The sequence below is a fragment of the Gymnogyps californianus genome, chromosome 16 (genome assembly GCF_018139145.2).
Source record: "Gymnogyps californianus isolate 813 chromosome 16, ASM1813914v2, whole genome shotgun sequence".
Classification (NCBI taxonomy): domain Eukaryota; kingdom Metazoa; phylum Chordata; class Aves; order Accipitriformes; family Cathartidae; genus Gymnogyps; species Gymnogyps californianus.
Window position 1 is genome coordinate 9,711,593 of NC_059486.1, and position 22,151 is coordinate 9,733,743.

Genomic DNA, 22,151 nt, shown 5'->3' on the forward strand with positions numbered 1-22,151 from the left:
GCTTCCCGCGACAGCCGCCTTCTGGATTGAGCACAGTGCTCAGTCTTTATTTTCTTCCCCATAACACAGGTTAGCGTTGCGCCCTTTCAAAGAGTCCGTTTTAGAATTTAGACCACCTCTGTATTTTTTAAATTTTATTATTCAGCTCCTGCACTGAAACCAGAGCTGAAATACCAAATTAATAATTCCCATTAAATAAAACAGCACGCATACCAAGAGGTAAGAAATATCCTCAATAAAACAGCACACATACCAAGAGGTAAGAAATATCCTTTTATTATTATTATTATTTTGTTTTCTCCAAAGGCTATAAATAGAAGTTCTCCTTGATTTCAGCTGAGATACATGTGAGTTTTGGGGCCTTTATTATAAGCAAATAAAGGTTTTGTTTTTCAGATTGAAAGGGGTAGAAAGATGGAGCTTTGGATAGAAGACTAATGCAGATTAGGTCAATAGTATGAACCAGCAAGGGATATAAATTAAAATCTAGGTAGAGTTCCTCTCCAGAACACTTTTACACACTTGCTCTCATAGAGCAAGGCCTTCACAATAAAATAAAAAGCTCTAATTAAAACCCAGATAAAATAAACAAGCAAATCCCTTTTTAAAGGACAGCTGTGCTCTGGCAAAAAAAAACCCCAAACTAATTCCAGAAGGAGCCATAAAATTAGAGGTTTTGGCCAGAAACTGCTGAATGAAGGAGCAAAGAGTTGACTCCTCATTTTTAGTAACTCCCATATTACAAAGCAAGTCTCCATACAGACCCAGCTAGGGAAGCGTATCAAGCACTTGCACTAACACCCGAATGCTTGCACAGTCTTGTTCCTCCCCTTCCAAAAGTGTCCTACAGGCAGGGAGGGCAGGAGGGCTGCTGCCTCCACTTGTTTTTTCATCCACCACCTCCACAGAGAGTTGGAAACAAACCAGAAGTCAAACCACAGTTGGGGAAAGGAGAGCAAGAACTCCAGAGTATGCAGATCACCAAAACACAGAAAATTAAAATCGATTCCCAAAGGAAGACAGTCCTCAGACATGTGCTTCCCAGATCATTGCACACATTCCTCTATTCTGAGCAGCTTGATGGGAATTAACAGTTCATACACACAAAGTGAATGCAGACTTGATTAAAGCCCAGAGGAAGTCAGCACCATTCCTTTCACGCATGCTAAGTTGTTTCAACCCCGAATCTAGCAGATGGCTAGATAGTTTCCATTAAAAACAGAAATACTAAACCAGCAGCAACACATGTAGTGATCCACCACAGACAACGCTAGAATGTTCATGGCTGCACACTTTGAATTGCAGTCCTAACAATTAATTTACATCTTCTCCTCACGTCTCAACTACAGGTGTATGAAACGACACCTCAGGCAAGTAAAGGCCCGATTACACGCGTAGCTGCAGATCTATATTCTCGAGTCTGCCCCAGCACATGGGCAATACTGGGAGGTCTCATCTTGAAACATATGGTTCAGACCATGTTCCAAAATTAAGACCTCTCACTGAGTAAGGAATCATTTCTTTTAGACTTGCAAAGCTTTAGAAAACACAGAAAATTTGTTTCAATACCAAAAGAATTCACAGCAGTCAGCATGACAATGAGTTCCTAGCCCAGGCATGTTATTCCACAGGAAAGTCACGGATGACATGGAAAAAAAAAGCTTAATGGCGTTTAGAGATCAGAATAAGTAAAGGTGAAGAAAATAATAATAAAAAATATCAAAAGTTCATGGAGTCATAACTTCATAATAACAATTAAAAAAAAGAGTATATTAAAATGTTTTGCCCCATCTTTATGTAGCGATACCTATTTAAAATACTATTTTCCAGGTAAACATATAATAAAAACATTATTCAAATAGCAATTAAGATATCCCGCGTTACACGATTCTTTTAGAAAGCTTCTTTCTCGTTACACTATTTTCAAGTATACCAGTCAGGTGAATCAGTCAGTGGTATAAAAAGCTTGTTTTACTTTTTCTACTGCACTGTTTTCCCCACCCAGTTTCTCCTGGGTATCCGGTTCTTGTTCTGCAAGCACACAAATCCCTGCTTTACTGGATTCTTGGATTTAGAAAGGCCACTTTTTTGTGGACAAAGGGAATTGCAAGCAGTAAGGGTCCCACGTCCAGCCACTTACTGGCTCAGTCGGAATCATCATCACAACCATCACTGCCTTCAAGATCACTGCTGTTCTGTAAAGGAAAATGGAAAATGGTTTGTCAGTATTTCATTTACATCTAGAGACTAACCTAAATCAAAGACATTTACTTTAAACTTCTCCAAAAGTATAAGAAAATGGGGCTAGATCCCAACTTCATGTCTTAACCCGTCTATTGTAACAAACTTCTGTGATGGTAAATGACGCTTCTAGCGTAGCAAAAAAAATGTACATTGGATTACACTCGCCAGCAGAAGAAATTTCTTCTCATTTATATTTACAACTGCATGATTACAACTTGCAGTATGTGGGAAACTTGAAAGTGGGATAATAGCATGAAATGCTGATGTTTAAAATAAATGCAGGTGAGACAAGTTAACAAGTGCTTTTTTCATGCAAGTCCCTCAAAAGCTAAATTTGTTACATTGTCTAAAGCCAGATTTGAGAATTTTGTTTGTCTGCTGCAGAGAATTTACGTCCCAACTGTATTAGAGATATGCAAGGACTCACTAATATTTGTTTAAAAATGAAGTCAGTTGTATGAAGTAGTATTAGGGAAATACTACAAATGTTAGCAACTTACAAGGAAACTGAAGTCTGAGTTCTTAACTGGGAGCCAATCCTTCAGGACTAAGTCAATACAGTGCGATAAATTTGGGGGGTTTATGTAATTTTTTGAAGCAAGTATTTTGACTGATATGATTGGCATCAAAGGATTTTATAAAGAAAGGCTAACATGACAATATGCCTGTAGTTACTCCTTTTTTTCCTCACCACCACTTGCTGAAAACATACAAACCTCCAAATCCCACGAATTTAACATTGACAATTTAATATCCTGCTACAAAACAAATTCTGAGAGACTTAGACAGTTGTCTTCATAACAGCAAGCACAGCTCATTGAAGTGCAAACAGCCTGCAAAATCTCAAAGGAGTCTGTCATATCATCCCTTATTTATCCTTCTCGAGACAGCTTGTGCTAACTACGATGCCAAAACTGCATTTGGTCGAGTTTATCTAAAGCAAGCAGACCTGCCTCCTGCTAGCAATATATCAGTGATTTTGAACCTGTCAGCAGTAAGTCCTGTCAACATTATCATCTAGACCCCGGAGCCAGGTAAGGACTCTCTGCACCACACAGTCTCTTTGGGTCCCATTTAACCAAACTGATGTGGCATTTGTCATAACCTCCTGTCACAAATGTCCTCATACAGCACTATACTTCAGAAAAACAATTACCACAAGTACAAAAATAACCCTGAGAAATTTCTGCTATCTTGCTTCTACTACTCAACGAGGCTGTAAATTTTATTTTGTATGTTGAAACTCTTTCTCATACTCAAACAAAAAATGGCAGAGACAGGATTAAACCTAATGTTCTTCAGAGCAGGCTCATTATCTACACAAAATAAAGCTCATTTTAAGGACTCCATTAAGTGAAAAAGGTCATTATTTTCTTGAGTTGCACTACGCAGAAGTTTTAGCCCTGCTCATCATTCATCCTTCAGGGTTTTGCCAGCCCTCTGACCAAGAAAATCTGAGTTACATACAGAACTGTAAGGTATCTTTAGGTCATCAAGTCCAACCCCTGACTCAAGCAGGGCTTGCTTCAAAGTTAGATTGGGTTGATCAGGGACTTGTCCAATCAAACACTGTTGTATTTTAAGTCACTCCAGTGGTTGTCAATTTAAAGAAATACTTTGTGAGTTTGACTCAAGCTTCCTCATGTGGTTTCCAGCCTACTGCTAGCGTGTCCCAAACATCTTTCCACTCTTTTCTTGTGAGGCTGTTCTACATCTCACCCAGAAAAAAAAAAAAAAAATCTTTAACTTAAACTGTAATTTTCTTTTGGTTAAAAATGTATTCTACACCTTTGTTTTATTGGAACTTACAGCTGACAGCAGTTCCTGTTGTCAGAAATCAGATTCCACAATATCCCATTTTAATCAGTAGGAACTGTTCTGATGACCCATTTTGAGCTCATGGCAGATTTACTTATAAAAACTGGTCCTAAATTTCCCGGATTCCAAACCTTATCTTGTGAACAGGGCATTACACAAAATGAGAATTAGCCCAAAATCAGAGAATACAAAGAGCCAGTAGTTATTTAGAGGGAAACTGTAAACCTGAAAAGTAGTCTCTCAAACAGCTTCACAATAACAAAGGCTGGTAATGTGTCCACAATTTCTGTTGCCAGTTTATGATTCTGCAAACTGGCCTGTGCTTTAAAGCATTCCTCCCTCCCTCAACTGCCCCATGCAAAACCCTGCAAAAAAACCACTTTGTATAGTTCATTCCACTATCATCAAGTGCACAAAGTCGGAAAAGATAATACACATTTCATACTCCAGATGACTGTCATCTTCCATGGCATATTCAGGGAAAACAAAAATGTTACTAAGGGAAGAGCCACTTCAACTTGACAGCTTCCATTTGATAAAATAATGGCTTCAATCATTACCTTTGAATTTTTGTTGTTAGCTTGCATCCCAACAGCAGAAGAGTTGAAGTCATGAATGGAGAGGGTGTTTAGCCAGTTTGCCATGGATTTCTCCTCCCTTTCTGTGTTGATAATGGTAGGATAGATATACTGCTCTTTGAAAACAGCAATCTTCTCCTCCTCCTCTGTCCACTCCAGTGGCTCATGCAGCCCATCATTTCCAAACCGTCTGTTGTATTTTTCAAAGTGTACTCTTTCCAAGACCAGCCCAAGTCCTGGGGCTTTGGGGACATCTACTTTCTCCTCTCCCCAGCTGCGCTCTATGATAGATTCAGCAGCATAACCTTTCACAATAGCTATCACCAGCCCAATCATCTTCCTTATTTGGTGCATCATGAAACTCTGGCCTTTCACTTTGATCACTGCAAATTCTATGTTTTCCCTCACAAACGGCTCTCCACAGTACATCTCCATTATGTACCGCTTGGCGCTGGGGTCCCTGGGTCCCTTCTGAGATGTGAAGTTGTGGAAGTTGTGTGTTCCTTTATAGCACGCAAGCAGTTTATTGACTTTTTCAAGGGTCTCTTTGTCCAGTCGATAAACCTCTTCTTGCACATCATGGTCTTTATGGGCAAAGGCAAACGTTGGCAGCATGTAAGAGTAGGTTCTGGCATCACATTTGTTCTTGGAGTTGAATCCCCCAGTGACTCTCTTCAGACCTTGTTTTAAAAGTGACATTAGGTTTTTGAATCAGTAGGTTACAACCTGATCGTGATCTCGCTCCTACCAACAAGAATATTTTTTAAATAAAATACAATCAAAAGATAGATTTATTTTATAGGACCCTAATTTCAAACTCACAGAAACATACGGATTTATGTTAAAACTAAACCGCTTATGAGTAAAATTATAATGGTAAGGGAGAGACCTTCTGAGAGACCCATTCCAGCATCCTTACCCAGAATTCTGATGTGAGAAGGAAGATGGTTATTGATCTTTTCTAAGATGTCATCTATTAGCCTGACCTTTAGCGACACAATCTGTCCAGCTGCAGACACACCCTATGAAAACCATAAAACAGACGAACACATAATTATGTACCTTGGAAGCTCTGGGACAGCACTTGCAGAATTGAAATAGCTGAAGAACAAGTTTATTCCTTTTCCTCATTAGTCATTTCAGGCTGAAGCAAGGCAAAGGCAAGGCCACAGGCAGAAATCCAAGTCAGAGTACTCCGGGAAGGCCTGCTGGTGCTGTATAGCCGTACAGCACCTTAGCAGTCTTACATAGCAGAACATTGCACTCCCTTCCATGACATCTCACTGTATTTGACTGCTATTAAGTAAAGCACCAACTGAAAAGAAATTACTTATACGTAAGATCAGCCGTGAACTCCAGTTCAGACTCAGAACCCCACTGTGGCAGGCTTAAAAACAACCGAGATGCAGCTAAACCCTCAAGCACCACATCAACAAGGCAGCAACAACAATGAGGAGCAGCAGCAGCAGGCTGGGAGGCTGAAGCAGATGAATGTGACAGAAACACAGACAAAGTTTAGGTATGAAGCACCAGCTTTACAAACACCATCTAATCAATATCCTGCGCTTTCTAAATATTTGCTTGTACTTAAGTTTAGTAGTAGATGAAAGGAGACGTTTCAAGCAACATTCACTGTGAACAGTATTTGCTATTGGATCTCACCCTAGACAACGCTTTACCAGTCAATCCCAGTAGCACTGGCGGGGGTACACCAGAGTTTATGAGAGCACAGGCCCTAACCAACATACCTTATCTGTTCGAGCACACCGCTGAAAAGACATTTTCTTCATATCTTCCCCATGGTTTTCTGGGATGCAGCCTGACTGAACAAGGGCAGATACTAAGTCATCTTCAATTGTCTTGAACTGTGAAGATCCCACGTTTCTCTAGAAGAGGATATATAGTAAAAATAAGAAATAGAACAAATAGTAATAATTGGGTAACTGAAAAATTTTGTTAATTGAACATTGTTGTGAAATTCTTTAAAAGTCTTCCCTTCACAGCCCTAAAAGCACTGCCATTCTCTAACAAAACTAACTATACTTTACCAGAGAGCGTTAATAAAACATCTACATTCTGATTTACCTTTTACTGTTACTGCAAGTAAAGGATCATTTCTAATTTCACTGTGCAATACTTCTGCAACGGAGTTTTTTGATGACTCCTTCAACTGCATGAAACAGCACCAATGAAATACTGTTCCAGTGCCTGCAAGGTAACAGCTGCTGCTCCAAACCTACCCTCTGCAAATTCTGCTTCTAGAAATTAGATTGTGTTCTTTTGCTCAGTTCACCTGAGCTGTTGTGTAACGCAGACTATGTTTTTCTCCAGTGACTTCTGCACTCAACTCACAGACGAACTATAACAGAAATGCACAACTCCACGTGTGCGTAAGGCTGCAAAGCACACACCCTCAACACATACCATTCAATTATGAGAGCAGTAAAGCCGATAGGCACTTACAGGGATGTGCCCATAAGCACAAGGTTTACTGCTGTTGAACAAAGCTACTTTGTTGCATAAGCATGAAAGACTCCCTTCCCTGTCTGTGTGCAATCTTGTCAATTATCCCGTGGAGCTTTTAAAGTATGCCTCAAGAGCATGTATGGAGCTTGCAGTACGCCGAGAAGAGCGGCAGATGGAGCAACATCACCCTCTTGCTGTCAATACTGTGTGCCACAGGACCGTCTCTGCACAGGCAGGTCTGGTGCTGGGGCACTGCTCGAATGCTCGTGCTGTAACAAAGCAACATCCCTTTCCTTCCACATGCAAACACAGAAGTCTTGCAACAGTTTTCCTGTTTCTCAACTGCTACAAGCCACCCCATTAGAGCACATCAGAAAAAGGAGAATTTAAAATGTCTTCAAGTACAGATAATCTTTTTAACAGTACAAGAGATGGCAACATAGATGCAAATTTGTTTCATTCAAATACGCAGCTCGGTTCTCTGGAATCTGCACGTAGTGAGACAACTCGAGGTCTAACCTAAAAGAAACTTAGCCTAACTGCTTTGAAATGTAAAGCTTCACCCAGAAGCTGGAGCACTCACTGGTCAGAAGGGGAGCACTAGACAGTGCTTCAGGTTTTGACAGAGCTGCAGTACCTGTGCTGTCAGTCTCCTCAAGAGCCTTGTCTGCAGCTTTTGAAAGATCTTGTGCTGATGCTCTGTACTAAAGGCAGACTCACTAGAATCACCAAATATCAGAGATGTACCACTGACTTTTTTTATTCAAGTTACTACCAAGCCATTTGAATCCAGGCATGCACTGTTCCTGCCCCAGCTTTTCAAGCTGCAACTACTTCCCTACTCAGTCACTATGACTACAGTTATAAACCTAACAGACTTCAAAAAAAAAGGAGGCCACATTGTTTTGCCAAACCACATACTTGCATCCCATGGTAGCCCTTCCCCGAATATGCCATCAACAACACAATCTTCCTTTTGGGTGACTTTTTATTCTGATCCTCCGCATCTTCCTCGTCCGCATCTCTCTTCAGCCTTTTATTTTGATGTCCGTTTTCTTCTAGCCTTTCAACCACCTCACTGCTGCTGTTCAGTCTCTTCGTCTGGCTGGTGACCGCTGTTCTCAAATCCTCAGCCATTGTGAGAACCTGCAAGGGACACAACAGCAGACAACATTCAGCAAGAAACTGAGACAAAAAGTGACACCTCCATCCCCCGGAGCAGCACAGGGGGGCACCCGGGGCTGTTTAACAAGCTGGAGGCAGGAAGGGCGCCCGCCCGCTGCTCCCTCCTAGGCCATGTCACCTCCCCTAAGGCTGCCGCCATTCACCGAAGGAGACGGGGAGCAGGGCCTGCACAGCCTGGCCCACTTGGCAGCCCTCAGCCCGCAGCCCGGCGGGCCTGCTGGGAAGACCGGCCGGGCGAGGAGGGGGCGACCCGAGGCTGTTCCCCCCCGCGGCCCACCCGGTCTCTCCCACCTCCCCAACGCCAGCGGCAGAGCGCGACGGCCCGGCGGGTACGCACGCTGCGCAGCCGGCGCCAGGGCCCGCCACACGCCGCGCTCCCCGGGGCGGAGAGGCCGCAGTTCACAACCCTCAGCCCCCACCGCAGCCGCAGCATCGTCCCCGAGCGCAGGCCGCGACGGGCGGCTCCGCCGGGCGGGAGAGGCCGCGGCCGCCGCCGCCGCCGCCGCCGCCCTCAGCCTCAGCCTCAGCCTCAGCCCCAGCCCCGGCCCCGGCCCCGGCCCCGGCCCCGGCCCCGCGCCTCCCGCCGCCGCCGCCACTTACGCGGGCGCTGCGGAGCAACGCCACCACGCGGATGCCGTGCGAGAGAGCCACGTGCCACCCTACGGCGGCCGCGCGGGGCCGCGGCGGCGCTGAGGGGCGGGGCGGTGCTAAGGGGAGAGGCGGGGCGGAGGGGCGGGGCGGTGCTGAGGGGAGCGGCGGGGTGGAGGAGAGCGGCGGCGCTGAGGGGAGCGGCGGGCCCGGCTCCTGTCCGGGGCCGGGCGTTGTGGCGGCAGAAGCGGTGCCCGCCCGGGGCGGTGCGCTGGGCCTCCGGGAGCCGAGCTTAGGGAGTCCGTGCGGCGCCGCGCTGCCCGCGGCTCCGGCGGGCCTCGCTGTGTGGGGGCGAAGATTCCCCCTTGGGGCGTCTGAAGGGCGACGGGCGGGGCAGCGCGTTCGTGTAATGGCAGGAGCAAACCCGTCTCCATCAGCATCACAGCCCGGTCCTGTTGGCTCCGTCCGTACCGCAAGCCTAGTCCTTCCCGGAGCATCTGGCTTCATAGCAAACACTTCTCTCAGCTTTAGAAAGGGATGGCAAGGTGATCCGAGGCCTGCTCTGGGATCTCCAGCCTGAGGAGCAGGCGCAGGAGCCCTGGGCCCTGCCTGCCTCCGGTGTTTGCAGTAACGCGCTGGAGGGGCATTCCCCTGCTCGGCCCCACCACGGCACACAGGCTCTCGGGAGCCAACACACGCAAAAAGCCTGTCAAACTATTAAACGAAGCAACAGCAGGGGAATGGCAAACTAACAAATACATTCCTGTGGTAAATATTAGCCCTGTAAGTAAACCAGTCCATTTTTCCCTTACAAACCCACCTGGAGAAGCTAGCACTACCAACAGCATTGCAGTCACAGTGAGAGGAGGACAACAAGCGGGAGGAAATACTTCACATGACACACAGGTCTGTCATTAAAAGCTCATGGTTCCCTTCCCAGAGGGATGTAACATTGGTCCCTGTCCCCCGCTTTCCACGTAGCTTCTGCTTGTGCCAGTATCAAGCACAGGCACCTACAGTTTTGTTTTCCCGTCGGGTTTTCCTCCAGCCGGCTTTCTCAAGCCATTGTTGTGCTCATGTCTTCTGCAACAAGTTTTATCTGCAGTGATGCACTTAATGGGAAAGCTGAGTACAATGGGCACCCTTATCAGGCAACAGCATGTACCTCCCAAAAAGCCAAATGCACCTGGAAATTGTTTTGTTATGCTACGAGCTTCAGTGCTTTATAGGACGGAGCTACCCAGAGAGGACGCGGGTTCCCTGGCACGCTGCGAGATTGGCGTAAGAGAGCTCCATTTATTCATTCAGATGGAAAATGGAAGGGTTGACGTTTCCAAGCAGGCCAGATTATCAAACACAGGCCTGTTATTTCTGCTAATAAGGAGAAGAAATGCAGCATGTCCTTTTTTGAACTGACACTTCTGAGTTATTTCAGTAGCAGCATGGGGCAAGGGGAAGATTTATCACACGGTCCCAGCTGCACTTTGTTTAGAGAAGTGATAAAAGATCGCCTGTCACAGTGCAGCGCTGCTGCCAAGGGAAACGGGAATACAAATTTCTCTATCGCTTCAACCAGGGCGTCTGAATCTTTTTTTGCCTCATTTCCTTAGGAAGTGAAGCTTATGCAATCGCGCTGCCTGTCTGTCCACCACCATTGCTTCCTCCTCCCTTCCTGCTGTGATTTCTGAATTTGGCTCATTCCAGCTAAATTTGAGAGAGGGAAGAAGGCCCCAGCTGATATGGAAAAACAGTGGTGGGACAGGAGACTTACATGGATATCCCATGAGGGAAAGAGCTTTGGTATCCCAGCCCCTTACCCATTCCAAGAGCAGTAAAGGAGCTTCAAAACAGGCAGCACAAGCTCTGCTCTCAACCTGCCATGGCATGTGCTGCCTCTTTCTTTTTAATTTATCTATTTTATCTTTAAACAGGTAGCTACCAAAGGCAAGGAGGAATTAAAGTCGCTTGCCGGAGTTGCAAGTTGGTCAGTTCTGTGGGAGTCGACACCAGGAGGGCAGACGCTCGGGGATGTATATCTCAAGCGAAAAGGCAGCAGAGACACGGCTGCGGTTTCTGGCGTGGAGCAGAAGGTCCAATTGCAGATCGCTGTGTGGGGTCTGCGAAGCCAGCGCACTTGCTTGGATTTGATTTGCAATGCACAGCGAGCACCTAACATCTTCAGGAATTAAATTAACAAGGGCTTTCATTCTTCTCACACGCATACCCAGGATTAAATTGGAATCGGTGCAAAGAATTCGCAAAGTTCCCTGCTGTTTATGTGAGGAGCAGAGCATTTCATATGTGTTTAATAGGACTGATAAAATTAAAGTACGTTGAATGGTACATCTGCTTGGCCTTAAGTGGGAGTGCTGCCATCAAGTTTACTCAGCAGTGAAATCGGCCTCGTAAAAGCTTTCTAGGTACAAGTGCATCTGGGGACTCACGGGCAATCACACCTTTGTCAAACAGCTAGCCGGCACGGCGAGCAAAATAGCCGCAGCACAGGGGTTCGAGCACGGGCGTGCTCCGAGGCGTATTAATTTTGCTTTCATAATGACATCGGTGTCAATCCTCACTCAAACCTGGTTTGTGAGCGCGCTCACAGGGGGTCCTTCAACGCTTCCCTGGGGCAAGTCCTTGCTGCATCCCTCCCTCCCTCCCTCTCAGCGTCACGCTGCTCACCGGGGCTGCGACCCCGCCGCCGCCGCCCCGCTCCGGGGCTGGAGCGGGCACGTTCAGCGAGGGCTCCGCAGGGGCCGGGGACCGGTCCCAGCCCCGCTCCCGGCCCGGCGGCCCCGGGGAGCGCGGGCTGAGGGTGCCCGGGCGCGGCAGCCTGCAGGTGGGGCTCTGCCGGCGCCAACCGCCTTCTCCTCCCCAAAACGCCGCCTCTCTGCGCCTTCCTGGGGAACACGGCGAGGCTCAGCTGCCGTTCGCGGCCCTGGCTCCCCAGCTTTTCACTGCCGGGGCACCCCTGACACGCAGCCGCAGCCCCCGGCCGGGGACCCGCTCCTTCCCCCCCCTCCCCGAGGACGCTTCGGTCCTTCCCCCTCCGGCAGGCGGAGCGGGGCCCCACGGCCACGCGCGATGCCCAGCCAGCCCCACTGCAGCTGGCCTTCCCCTCCCTGAGCAGCCTGTTCCCGCCGTGCTGGGGCAGTGTGACCCCAGCGACTTTCTCGTCTCCCTCCCCAAGGCCTGCTTTGAAAAAGGACGTGTTTATTTCCAGAGGATTTGCTTAAAATTTTCAGAGAAATGGAATCTCCTCTAAATCAGTAAAAAAAAGCTCTGAAGAAACATTGTGTTTTGAAGGACATTTTCTTCAAATTGTTTTCTGTTAAAGGGAAGAAAAAAACTGCTCAACTGATGTTTAATGAGTTTAAGGGCTGGGGGGGGAGTGCAGTGCACCCAGCAACCAGCTGTCGCAGCGGACTCCAGCAGAGGATGAAAACCCACAGCCCTTCTGTCCCCTGGAAAAGAGGTCGGGGCTGAGGGTCAGTGCATGTCCTCAGCCTCGCAGCGGAAAGATCTTCATTGCAGCGCTGGGAAAGCAAATCCAAAGCAAATTTGGGGAGACACATTTTTCTTATTTGGGCAAATATTCTGTGCTGCGTGGCACTAGAAGTTCAGGAGGTGCCAAACGTCGTAGTTAAAAGCTCTTTACCTCCATGTTGGGAACTGGAGACGTGCTGCATGGCAAGGGACGAGGAGTACCTTAGTCTGCAGCTCCCCAGCAGCTGTGTATCCGTGCTGACTGGAAACGAGCACACAGAAGAATACAAGGGAAAAGCACTGGAAACTCTTTCAGCTGTGGGGAATACTCCTGTTTGAGACCAAGTCAAGAGTTCTTCCTCCACCAGGCGCTCCTGGTGTAACACGGGCCAGTCCTTTCTCCCTTGGAAGTGACTCAACTGCCTAAAACAAGATCTGAATTGGGAGAACTTTAGCAACAATTCACTTGTAAGTGTTTCAAGATTACCTGCAGCAGGAACCCTAGCAGACTTGTAATTCCCCACCATGGTGTATTAATGATCCCTCTCCAATGTAAGCGAATACTCACGCACAGCAGATGCTGAGAAGAAGCCGAAGCCACAAACCCCACGTGCCGTAGGTCTGCAGCGCATTGCCTCGTGCACAGCAGACTTGGGAACGACTTTTTGGGAGCTGACTCTTCTTGCACCAGGGCTTTGGATCTGAGCCGTATTGTGGACACAGCCAGGCGTGTTTAACAACGCGGGAGGTGGCTGGGTCCAGCTCCCGGGGATCTCTAACAGTAGCAGCTGGGTCTTAGTGAGGGCTCGTGAAGGACAACCGTGAACATCTGGATACTCCGTTACCCTCTGTCCACAGTAAGGGCAGAAACCTGTGTTTGACATCATTACTTGCTTAAGCTCATTCTTAGAAATACATTATTTAACATGTTTTCTGAAAGCATCCAAATCCCCTGCCAGGTTTCAGCTCCCGGGCAGTGGGGGTGGTTCTGACTCTATTGTCCCTAAAAATGCTGTTTTTAGAACAGAATTGTCCCAGGGAAGCTTGTATCCCCGCACTATGTGCCATTCCTTATCCAGGGAATGGCACCCATCATCAGCGCTACATTTATGGTAACAAATCCAAATAAATCCAGCCGCTAGGATTTGTCTGGAGAACATTAGCTCCTGCCCTGCGGAGCTCTGGCAGCGCGTGGCCTCCCTGCCACACAGCCCTTCCCCTCCTTCAGCGAAAACCCTCCGGCCATTACAACTTCCACGAGTACTCACCCCGCGCGGGTGAGCGGGACTATCAGCCAGCACGCAGGAGCGTGCTGTAACCAGGCACAACGTGCTATTGCAGGAGGAGAAGACGCTGTCAAGTTAAACAGTGCAGAGCTAAAATACGCTGTGAAGGAGTTAACTCCTCGTGAAATAAAGCTTTAACAGGGCTGCTAACTAAAAGCGGAATACTTGATCTTTGTATCGCCTTGGTCCAACGCACACCCACCCATTTCTACTTCCTTGATGTCACTAACCCACCTCTGATCTTCCCGAGTTGAATGAGCATGTTTTTGCTGACGTACTTACCAACAACTAAATATAAAATGCGGGAACGAAGCCAAATGCCCTGGAAGAATTGCTGGGGTTTGTTTTCTCCTAGAATCAACAGCAGTGTAACGTCACAGTCAACATCTAGAAAGTTGTGCAATTTTCACTGGTGCTTTTAAACTGTTCAGGCCCCATGGTTTAGTGCTTTTCGAAGAGATTGTTTATTTCTGTTGTTTAAGTCTTCCCAGCTAGCACTTTCCCCCTTTGCTTTGCTGCCACCTATGAAAGAGTCCCATGGATTCAGCAGAGTATTCTCTGTCCCCACGGGCATGTGACACACAGCGGTCCGTCTTTCATTTGGCTATACGTTTTCCACCTGAACCTTTAAACTTCTTCACAGGCAGCTTCGAAAGAAACCCGCTCCCTTACCCTCAGCATCAAAACACTTGTGTATATATATTCTTTACCACAATACCATGCTGCAGGGCACAAACACACACTAGGTTTTTCCACAAAAGGGGCTTTACATGTTAAAAAAACCAAACAAAAACCCCCACCAAAACCCCAAAACCCAACGATCCAAGTGTGCTGAGCTGCCAGACTTTAAGCAACACCAGCATTTATATTTATGTAGCTCTGACCAGCTTTCCAAGGGCTGCCGTAGGGTCTTGCCCAGACCACCACGTTTTCACCGCACCGAAGCGCAGCTTCTCAGAGTTGTCCCCAACACCGATGCCGCTGCAGCGTGGGGCAACTCCGCAGGGAAAAGGAATCGACTCTCCCTGCCCGTGAGTCAGCATAAACGGCAAGTGACCAGAGCCCGGCGTTTCCAGGCAGGACCGTTCTCACGGAGCGAACGCGTGGTGTCCAGTTCCCTGTGGTGGGAAAGGCAGGGGCAGGAAGCAGAAGTTATAAATAGGGTTGAGCAAGAAAAAAACAATTCCAGCTCATGGTAAATTAAGATTTTGAAATAGGGTCTTTTCTTACAAAAAAACAATACAGCCCAGTAACCGTGCGGGGTGATGCTGAGTCACACAGGGGCTGGTGGGCAGGACTCTCCCCAGGGACGCTCGCGGCCAACAATAACATCCACGGTCCGGCAAGCGGAGTTTTGGGAAATGTTTGGTGGAATTATGGTACTTGGCTCCTGCAAGTTTACACCTCTGTTGCTGACGTTTCTGTAAGAGTGGAAGGACTGGACTAATTAATTCAGGACCTCTCTCACGTCCCAGATGCGGAGCTTAGCTTTTCATCCTAGAATTTTCCGAGTCAGACAGAGCTGGGACTACAGCTACCTGTCTCGCACCCGAGGTCACGACCAATGCTCACAGCATCCTCGGTGTACTTTTTGCCATGTTCAGTAGTTTTTTCAGCTAGGCGGGCAAGAGAAAGCAAAGCCATGTGCCATTCTGTTCAAATAACAAACTGCAACGAGTATAAAGCCGTACGCCGAGTCCTCACCCTTCCAGACGGCCATCAGCCACCCCTGCTCCAGCGTGCTTTGTGCTGGAGTGCCAAGTCATAAATAGCTCCCACAGGCTGATCTTGCCAATACTGAAACGGCGGCAACATTTAAGCATCTAACTGGATGGGAAGGGGTCTGCGACCAACTCGCGACAGTTTCTAACCGCAGCAGGAGGAGAGCACAGCCAGGTAATAAGGACAGGTGAACCAGGGACTACTGCTCCCACCCAGACACTGGCTTCAACTTTCCCAAATTCAAAGGCTTCATCTGTGGATTTAGGCAACGCAGCTTGTTTTGTCCCAAGCCTCACCCGCTGTGAAAAGGGGGCAACAGCACGTTTTCACCTGAAAGGGCTGGTAGAACCAAACACATTAAACACCTTACTTGGATACTGCGCTAACTGGAATTATAAAGTACTGAAAACAGGCCACTAACAATTTCAAATCAATTTTATTTTCTTAGATTGGTGTTGTACAATTTAAAGCCAAAAAAAAGTCACACAAAACACAAATAAAAAATGTTGACAAAGTATCAAGCATTACCTTATAAAGAACATCATCATACGCTCTCACAAACCTGAAGATACATGTTTATTAGACTGAGGTTTCTTGAAATCTATTAAAGACGCTACACACAAACGCTGCAACAGTAACAAAGCCATGACAATAGCAGGTGGACTACACTAGCAACTTCGACAATGGTTGGGGGGTTGGTTTTTGGGGCATTTTCTTTTTTTTTTTTTTTGCATACCTTATTGTCTACAAAGCAATAAATATTTTTCACCAAAAAAGTTGGTTTCACGCTACATGCAGTTAGATAAAAAAGAAAGTCACCAAAATGATGGCAAAATAAATCACCTGTCTGATTTTTTTCTTTTTTTTTTCCCCCCTCATTTTTGGGGTTTTTTTCTGTGTGGTTTTTTTGTTGTTTTTTTTTTTTTTTAATTCAAGCACAGTGGCTAAGTTTCAAGTATTGAGAGAAAACATATATATACACGTTTGTGTGTTTGTATCTATATACATACACACACACACACATATCCTTGTATGTATATACACAAACACATACATATATATTGGTTGTCGGTCTGTAAACCACCATTTTTTGGAGCAATATATACTTGTATACATTGAATGTGGACAATTTTGATACATTCAAGTAATTAAGTACAGCTGGAAGGTTAGTGCTGAGCGCGCCACACACACGGATCATTGCACCTGCGGCAGAGACGTGGATCCCGGGCTGTGCTTCTCCTCGGCAGGAGCTGTCGGCGTGCGCTCGGGGGGTCGCCGGGAGGGCTCGGGGGGCCTAGCAGGCGTCTGTATTGCAGAGTCAGTCCTGGCTTAGTGCTTTCGTGCTGCCTCCCAGCGCACCGCTCCCGCCTGCAGCATAGCCCTTTGCAGAACTGGAAAAAGCCTTTCGGAAGCAGTCTGGGTCTCCTCGGCATTTCTGTCCACAGGCTGGGGGGGGGCTGGTTGGTTGTTTTTGTCTTTTTTTTTTTTTAATTTTCTTTTTTTCCCAGGCACAAGCACAAACGGCCACAGAAGCAGCAGGCTGTGAACATACGATGTAACAGCGGCCCAATACTGAAGCATTTGTGAAAGCTACACTTAAACTTCCCTGGTTGGGGCAATTGGAAATATTTTTGTATTTCTTTACTGGCATTTCTGCTCTGTGATCAGAAACACCCATGGTGCCAAAGACGATGCCAGCTCCAACGTCAATTAAGTTGCTCCTGAAACCCTTGTAAAGTATCACACTGAACGTGCCGATATTGAGAGAAAAAAAAGCAATGAGGACTTAACCACCATGTGCAAAATGTTTTCAGATCCCCAAAAACAAAGCCTGAGGTTTCGAGTTGCTTTCAAAGATACTTTTCTGCCCAGCGCTAACAAAATACTGCCACGACTCTGATAAATTAAGACACACACACATGCGCACGCAGACAGACGGAAAGGCAGCCAGCTATCCTCTCACGCACATGCTCACGGCATCCGAAGCCTCAACCAGAACTCGAGCCACTTGCACCCGCGGCCTCATTTGGCTACAGAGTCTCCTTAAAAGAAATGCTGAACATAAAACTGAACACTACAAGATTTCTTTATAAAAAACAATGAAGCAGCAAATAAAACTTCTTAAAAAATGCATTTCCAATTGTAAGTGTGTAGGATCTTAACGCCTGTTCTTGAGCTCTTAAAAAGCATGGAGCTTTATATTGACTGTCCTTAAAAGAACATTTAAATAAAAAAAACCCAAAACAAAACAACTCTTGGTACTGCCAGACTGCAAGTCAGCTTTGCCTGGTGTGGAGGAGGAACACCACAGACTCTGCAGTGCTTTTTGCCTCATACTCACAAGATACAGTACAGTTAAATACGTACAGTTACACACAAACCATATATATATATCAATATATATTCACCCTTAGGAATACATATTAATATACGCACACACGTAGTGCAATAAAACAACCAGGAAGCAAGGAAAGGAATAAAAAGAACAGCATTCCTAACAGTCGTGATGTTCCTGGGTTGTTGTGTGATGCAAAGTCAACTTCTCAAAGTTCCCATAAGTGTGTAAAGTGCTCCTTTGATTCACAAAGCTAGTGTTTTCAGTTTGGGGCCGGGGGGAGGGCTCCAGGAAAGGGGTTATCGAGCCAACAGCTGAAAGCAGGACAGCACTAGTGCTTCTTCCTGGTAGATATGTACTGACAGGCCGAGCTGAACAGCCAGGAGTCTTTCCTGTTGATCCCGCTGAGCTTGGGGACCAAGGGAGGAACGGATTCATTTTGGCTTCTTACAAACACAGGAGCGTTACACTTTCTGTCGTCCTGTTTCCTGCGCAGAGTCTCTTTCCCCGCGTCGTTCGCCTATCCAGGCAGAGAGGCAGCGCGCACGGCAGCCGCGGGAGATGCGAACTTCCCCAGCAGCAGCGCGTCCTCTGCCTCGCTCGGCACGTCTGTAGGAGGTGGGAGCTACTTCAGCAACGCGCAGGCAAAAGGGAGACCGCTCCTTCCTCTCTGCCAGTCAGTAAGCACTCCAAGGCATAAACACGTATGAGAAGGGAGAAAGGAGAGAAAGGAGGGGAGCCTCGGGTTGCCAGGAAGCTTGAAGATGCCTGGCTCTCAGCTGGGATAGGGGAAAGTACACAAACTGGCCTTGATTTCTGAATGACACCTTCCAACATTAACTGAAGCCAGCAGTTTCAGCACATCCATTGCCTGCAATGGACACAGCACTGGAATACCCTGTTCTTAAGCAAGAGGGACAGGCAGCAGTCTTATCCTTCAAAGTGCTGGGAAGAAGCAGACTTCTATCCTTCATCCCCTCTGCCAACGAGGGAAACCTTTCTACATCGGCTACATCTTCGCCCAGGCCTTTGGGCAGGGAAGTATTTGTGCTTGCTGCAGTCACACATCCCCACAAAGGAATCTGAGTCTGTGGAACAACTTCCCAAAATGTCAAAATACAAAACATTGAGCAGTTCATCCTCCAGGTCTCCTACTGCCAAAATAGTTTCCCACCACAGCAGCAGGCCACTGGAAACAAAGCGATCAGCTGGGGCGAGGTGCGTGAAGAACACCACCACTGAAATTAGGCACAGAACCCCGACAGCAGAGCTGACAGCCTGCGCTCGATGCACAGTTTACCTGGGAGAGAAAAAAAAACAAACAAAAGAAATCAACTTCTCATTTTCCTGGCAATATAAAGACTACCAAAACACACTGGAGTTTGGGGGGGAGGGGGGGGAAGGCAGAGCTTCAGCAAATCTAAGCAGCCCTTCAAGAATCGTTACCAGGTACTGATTTAGACTAGGTGAGGGCCTGACTGCAAACACCATGCTGGGAAGGGACAGGTCGAAGGGTCGAATAATCGGAGAACCAACAACAAAAGTCGGGAGGCAGCAGTTCTGATAGAGGTAGCAAGATGTTATAAGAACCACCATCCGCTGGGAACAATTTATTCACTTTTAGTTATTGGAGTGGCTTTTGCCAGCAGGCAAGATGACTCAAGGTCTCCAGTGCCATTTGTCCTGGCTTACAACTGAGAGACTGAGCCCAGCCCAGCACGGTCAGTGCCAGATTCTCATTGTCTGAGCCCAAGACTCTTTCAAAAGCTAAATGTTTGGTGGAATTCATTCCTCTCCCAGGAAGATTTGCTGTATTTCTAGGTTCATCATTTTACTTTTCAGAAATAAGTAATCACATACCTGAGATCTAAAATGAAATGCATACCCCCTACAGCCTACCAGACAACAGCTCAATCAGGAAGCTGGAACATAGGGTAAAACAGGGAATACCAGTATATCAACTAGGAAATCTACTAGATGCATTAACTGTATCTCTGGACAAAAGATGTGATTTAGGTTAGGTAGGAAACGGTACAATAGAAACTACTTAGTATTCCCTATTCACTTAGCCCTCCAGTATCACACACCACCTGCCAATCTCCCTTTGCTCTCCTTCAGTGAGCCTCACGTCAACTGTGAAAGTTGGTGATAATTAACTGACTGATTGCCTGTGAGCCAGAAACCTCTTCTCTCATTACCTATCCGAGAGCTCTGCGTACACGGACGACTGGAGCAGCCTGGCAGCACTCTGGATGCTGGCCCAAGAAAGGCATTCGGTAGCCAGCAGAGGGGAGAGGCACAGTTTGCCAGCTGTGGCCTTTCCCTTCAGCCATACTGACGCCATCAGGGACTGCTGCGGATGGGCTGGTTTAGCTGTGGCAGAGCAGAGCCGAGGCCAAGTCAAGCTGCTCTAACAGACGATGGCTATCCCCCATCCCCTCTGCCCGCCTCCCGTAGAGAGAGACGACAGAGGTGATTAAACCCCCGCCATAAGGGCAGGGAAAGTGCGCTCAGAGCAAGTGAGGTCAGTCCTTTCCACTCCACATGTGTTAGTTGCGGAGCCTGCAGCAGTGGAGAATAACGCCCCTCACGACAAAGGGAGAGCGCGAGAGAGGTGACAGCTTGGAGCAGCAGACAGAGGGGTCCATCTGTCCCTGGGAGAGGAAGCCAAGCGACAGCAAGTAGGTAAGAGTTCAGCTTTCATCGCTACACAAGCACTTGCTGATGAGAAAAATATTTGTCTGCTGCCTTCTCAGCCAGGCCTGGGGCCGGGGAATCAGACAGGCGAGCAGTCCTGTTTCAGAAGACGTGTTGGAAGGAGCCCTGGCTGTGCTGATCGGCCATCTCTGCCCGACAGCCGCTGCAGTTTCGTGTTCCCAAGTGCTCTGTGCAATGAGAGGGATGGTTCCGGCTGGAAACCAAACCCAGGCCCCTGCTGTTGCCAAACCACTTCCTTCAGCAAGTTCTTTCACACATCAAAAGCTCCAACAAAGCCCTGGCAATCGCTCTGCAGGGGAAGCTCTCAAAATATGGCTCAGAACAGGGACCTGCATTTCTAACAGTTCCCGCTGGGAAAGCAGGAGGCCAGGCTGCGAGAAGCTGTAACAAGCCAAGAGATCTCTGCTGTGTCCACCAAGATGTAGCCAAAGGAAAAAAGGATGCTGGGTACTGAAACTTCTGATCCGTGCAGCTAGAAAAACACATGTTCTAGTGGGATAAAAAAAAAAGTCACTGAACACTCACATTTATTGATGTTTTCTATGTCCCCCTGTTCAGTGATGATGTTCAGGAGCCCCTCCATCAGCAGCAGAGCCTTGTGGTACCTCTGTGCGCAGTCCTCTCTGTGGTGGAACATCTCATCCAGGGCTGCAGACTGCACCTGCGGGCAACAACCCCGTGCCAAGAGGGTACTCCCAGACCAGACCCAGCTTTCCCAGCATGGCCCCATAGCTGCGTGAACACCTCCCTCACCCAGCCTCCAGAGGCTGCACACAGCATCATGAGTAAAACCATCTGCTAAGGCCACCAGTAGGAACCGTTAATGCCTGACACTCGCCCTGCGCTAACCCTGTTCCCAGGCACCGTATGGTTATTACCATTTGCACAGCATAGCTGAAGATGAGCTTCTCTGCAGTGATGCTGTTGATCCGATCCATGAGTTTCTGTTTGTCCAAGAAGAACCTCTGGAGTCGCATGTTGAGGCAGTGGCAGGATGATACACTGGATTTATAAAGCTCATTCAGCTTCTTCACAACTAGAGTAAAGGAAAGAAATGCTTTAGGTGCTACTTCCAGTTCTCCCTGTGCCTCCCAATCTCCACGCACAGGTCCCCGGAAGAGTAACTTCAAGACGACGGGGTTATGTTAAAGCCAGAAGACTGGCAGGAAAGTACGTGCTGCACTAACAAGGTCTTTTTCCTCTCCTCTGTCACCTTCACCAGTTATGAGCCTGCATGTGGCAAAGGCCTAGTTCACCCGAGGCCAGTTCTATTTTTGTTTCCTTCAGCTGCCACAAGGCAGAGAGCAGTTTGCACCATGCAAGATGTCTCACGCACCACCAGAAGCAACAGACGTGCCAGATACAAAGCTTCTGCTACTTGACGGGTGATGACATGCCGTGAAGAAGTACGTGACTTGCATGTGGTAGCTGTTGGAGCTGAGTGTGGATGAGCAGCACTGACTAAGCAAGGGAATCTCTCTCAGGACACTGCTGTCCCAGAAAGAAAAGACACTGATGCCTGTGAAAGGCCACCTCCTTTCCTGAACCAAGGCAGCTCCTACAGGAAGGTCATGGGACAGAGAATCAGGAATCAAATATGATTCTGAGGAATTAAGTAACAATCCAAAACAGCAAGCGATGCCACAAGCTTGAGTTTCCCTAGCTGCATGGTGTGATCTACTCAAAGTACTGAATACAAACTCCCACCAACATCTGATGAGTATT

The 22,151-nt window shown here is 47.4% G+C and overlaps 2 protein-coding genes across 2 annotated transcripts in view; both read right to left on the minus strand.

Annotated features, from left to right (window-relative positions):
- Window positions 1-260: 260 nt before the first annotated feature.
- PUS1 (pseudouridine synthase 1) lies at window positions 261-8,724 on the minus strand. Its single transcript, XM_050906892.1, has 6 exons — window positions 8,629-8,724; window positions 8,028-8,252; window positions 6,389-6,526; window positions 5,560-5,662; window positions 4,623-5,320; window positions 261-2,195 (listed from the first exon to the last, which is right to left on the minus strand). Exons 1-6 carry the CDS (start codon window positions 8,722-8,724, stop codon window positions 2,145-2,147), a joined length of 1,311 nt encoding a protein of 436 aa, XP_050762849.1. The 3' UTR covers window positions 261-2,144.
- A 7,066-nt stretch (window positions 8,725-15,790) lies between these two features.
- Window positions 15,791-22,151, minus strand: part of ULK1 (unc-51 like autophagy activating kinase 1) — an 84,561-nt gene continuing 78,200 nt past the window's right edge. The window contains 3 exon segments of the mRNA XM_050906422.1: window positions 15,791-19,008; window positions 20,952-21,087; window positions 21,305-21,462. Coding sequence (XP_050762379.1) covers window positions 18,953-19,008; window positions 20,952-21,087; window positions 21,305-21,462 — 350 coding nt within the window. The 3' untranslated portion in view covers window positions 15,791-18,952.

Bases quoted from the DNA above. Each gene is read 5' to 3' on its own strand.
- PUS1 (XM_050906892.1), bottom strand. From the start codon at position 8,724: ATGCTGCGGCTGCGGTGGGGGCTGAGGGTTGTGAACTGCGGCCTCTCC. The intron at 8,253-8,628 runs GTGCGTACCCGC...TGTCCCTTGCAG, and splicing joins CCTGGCGCCGGCTGCGCAGC to GTTCTCACAATGGCTGAGGA. The intron at 5,663-6,388 runs GTATGTTGGTTA...TGGTTTTCATAG, and splicing joins GGTGTGCTCGAACAGATAAG to GGTGTGTCTGCAGCTGGACA.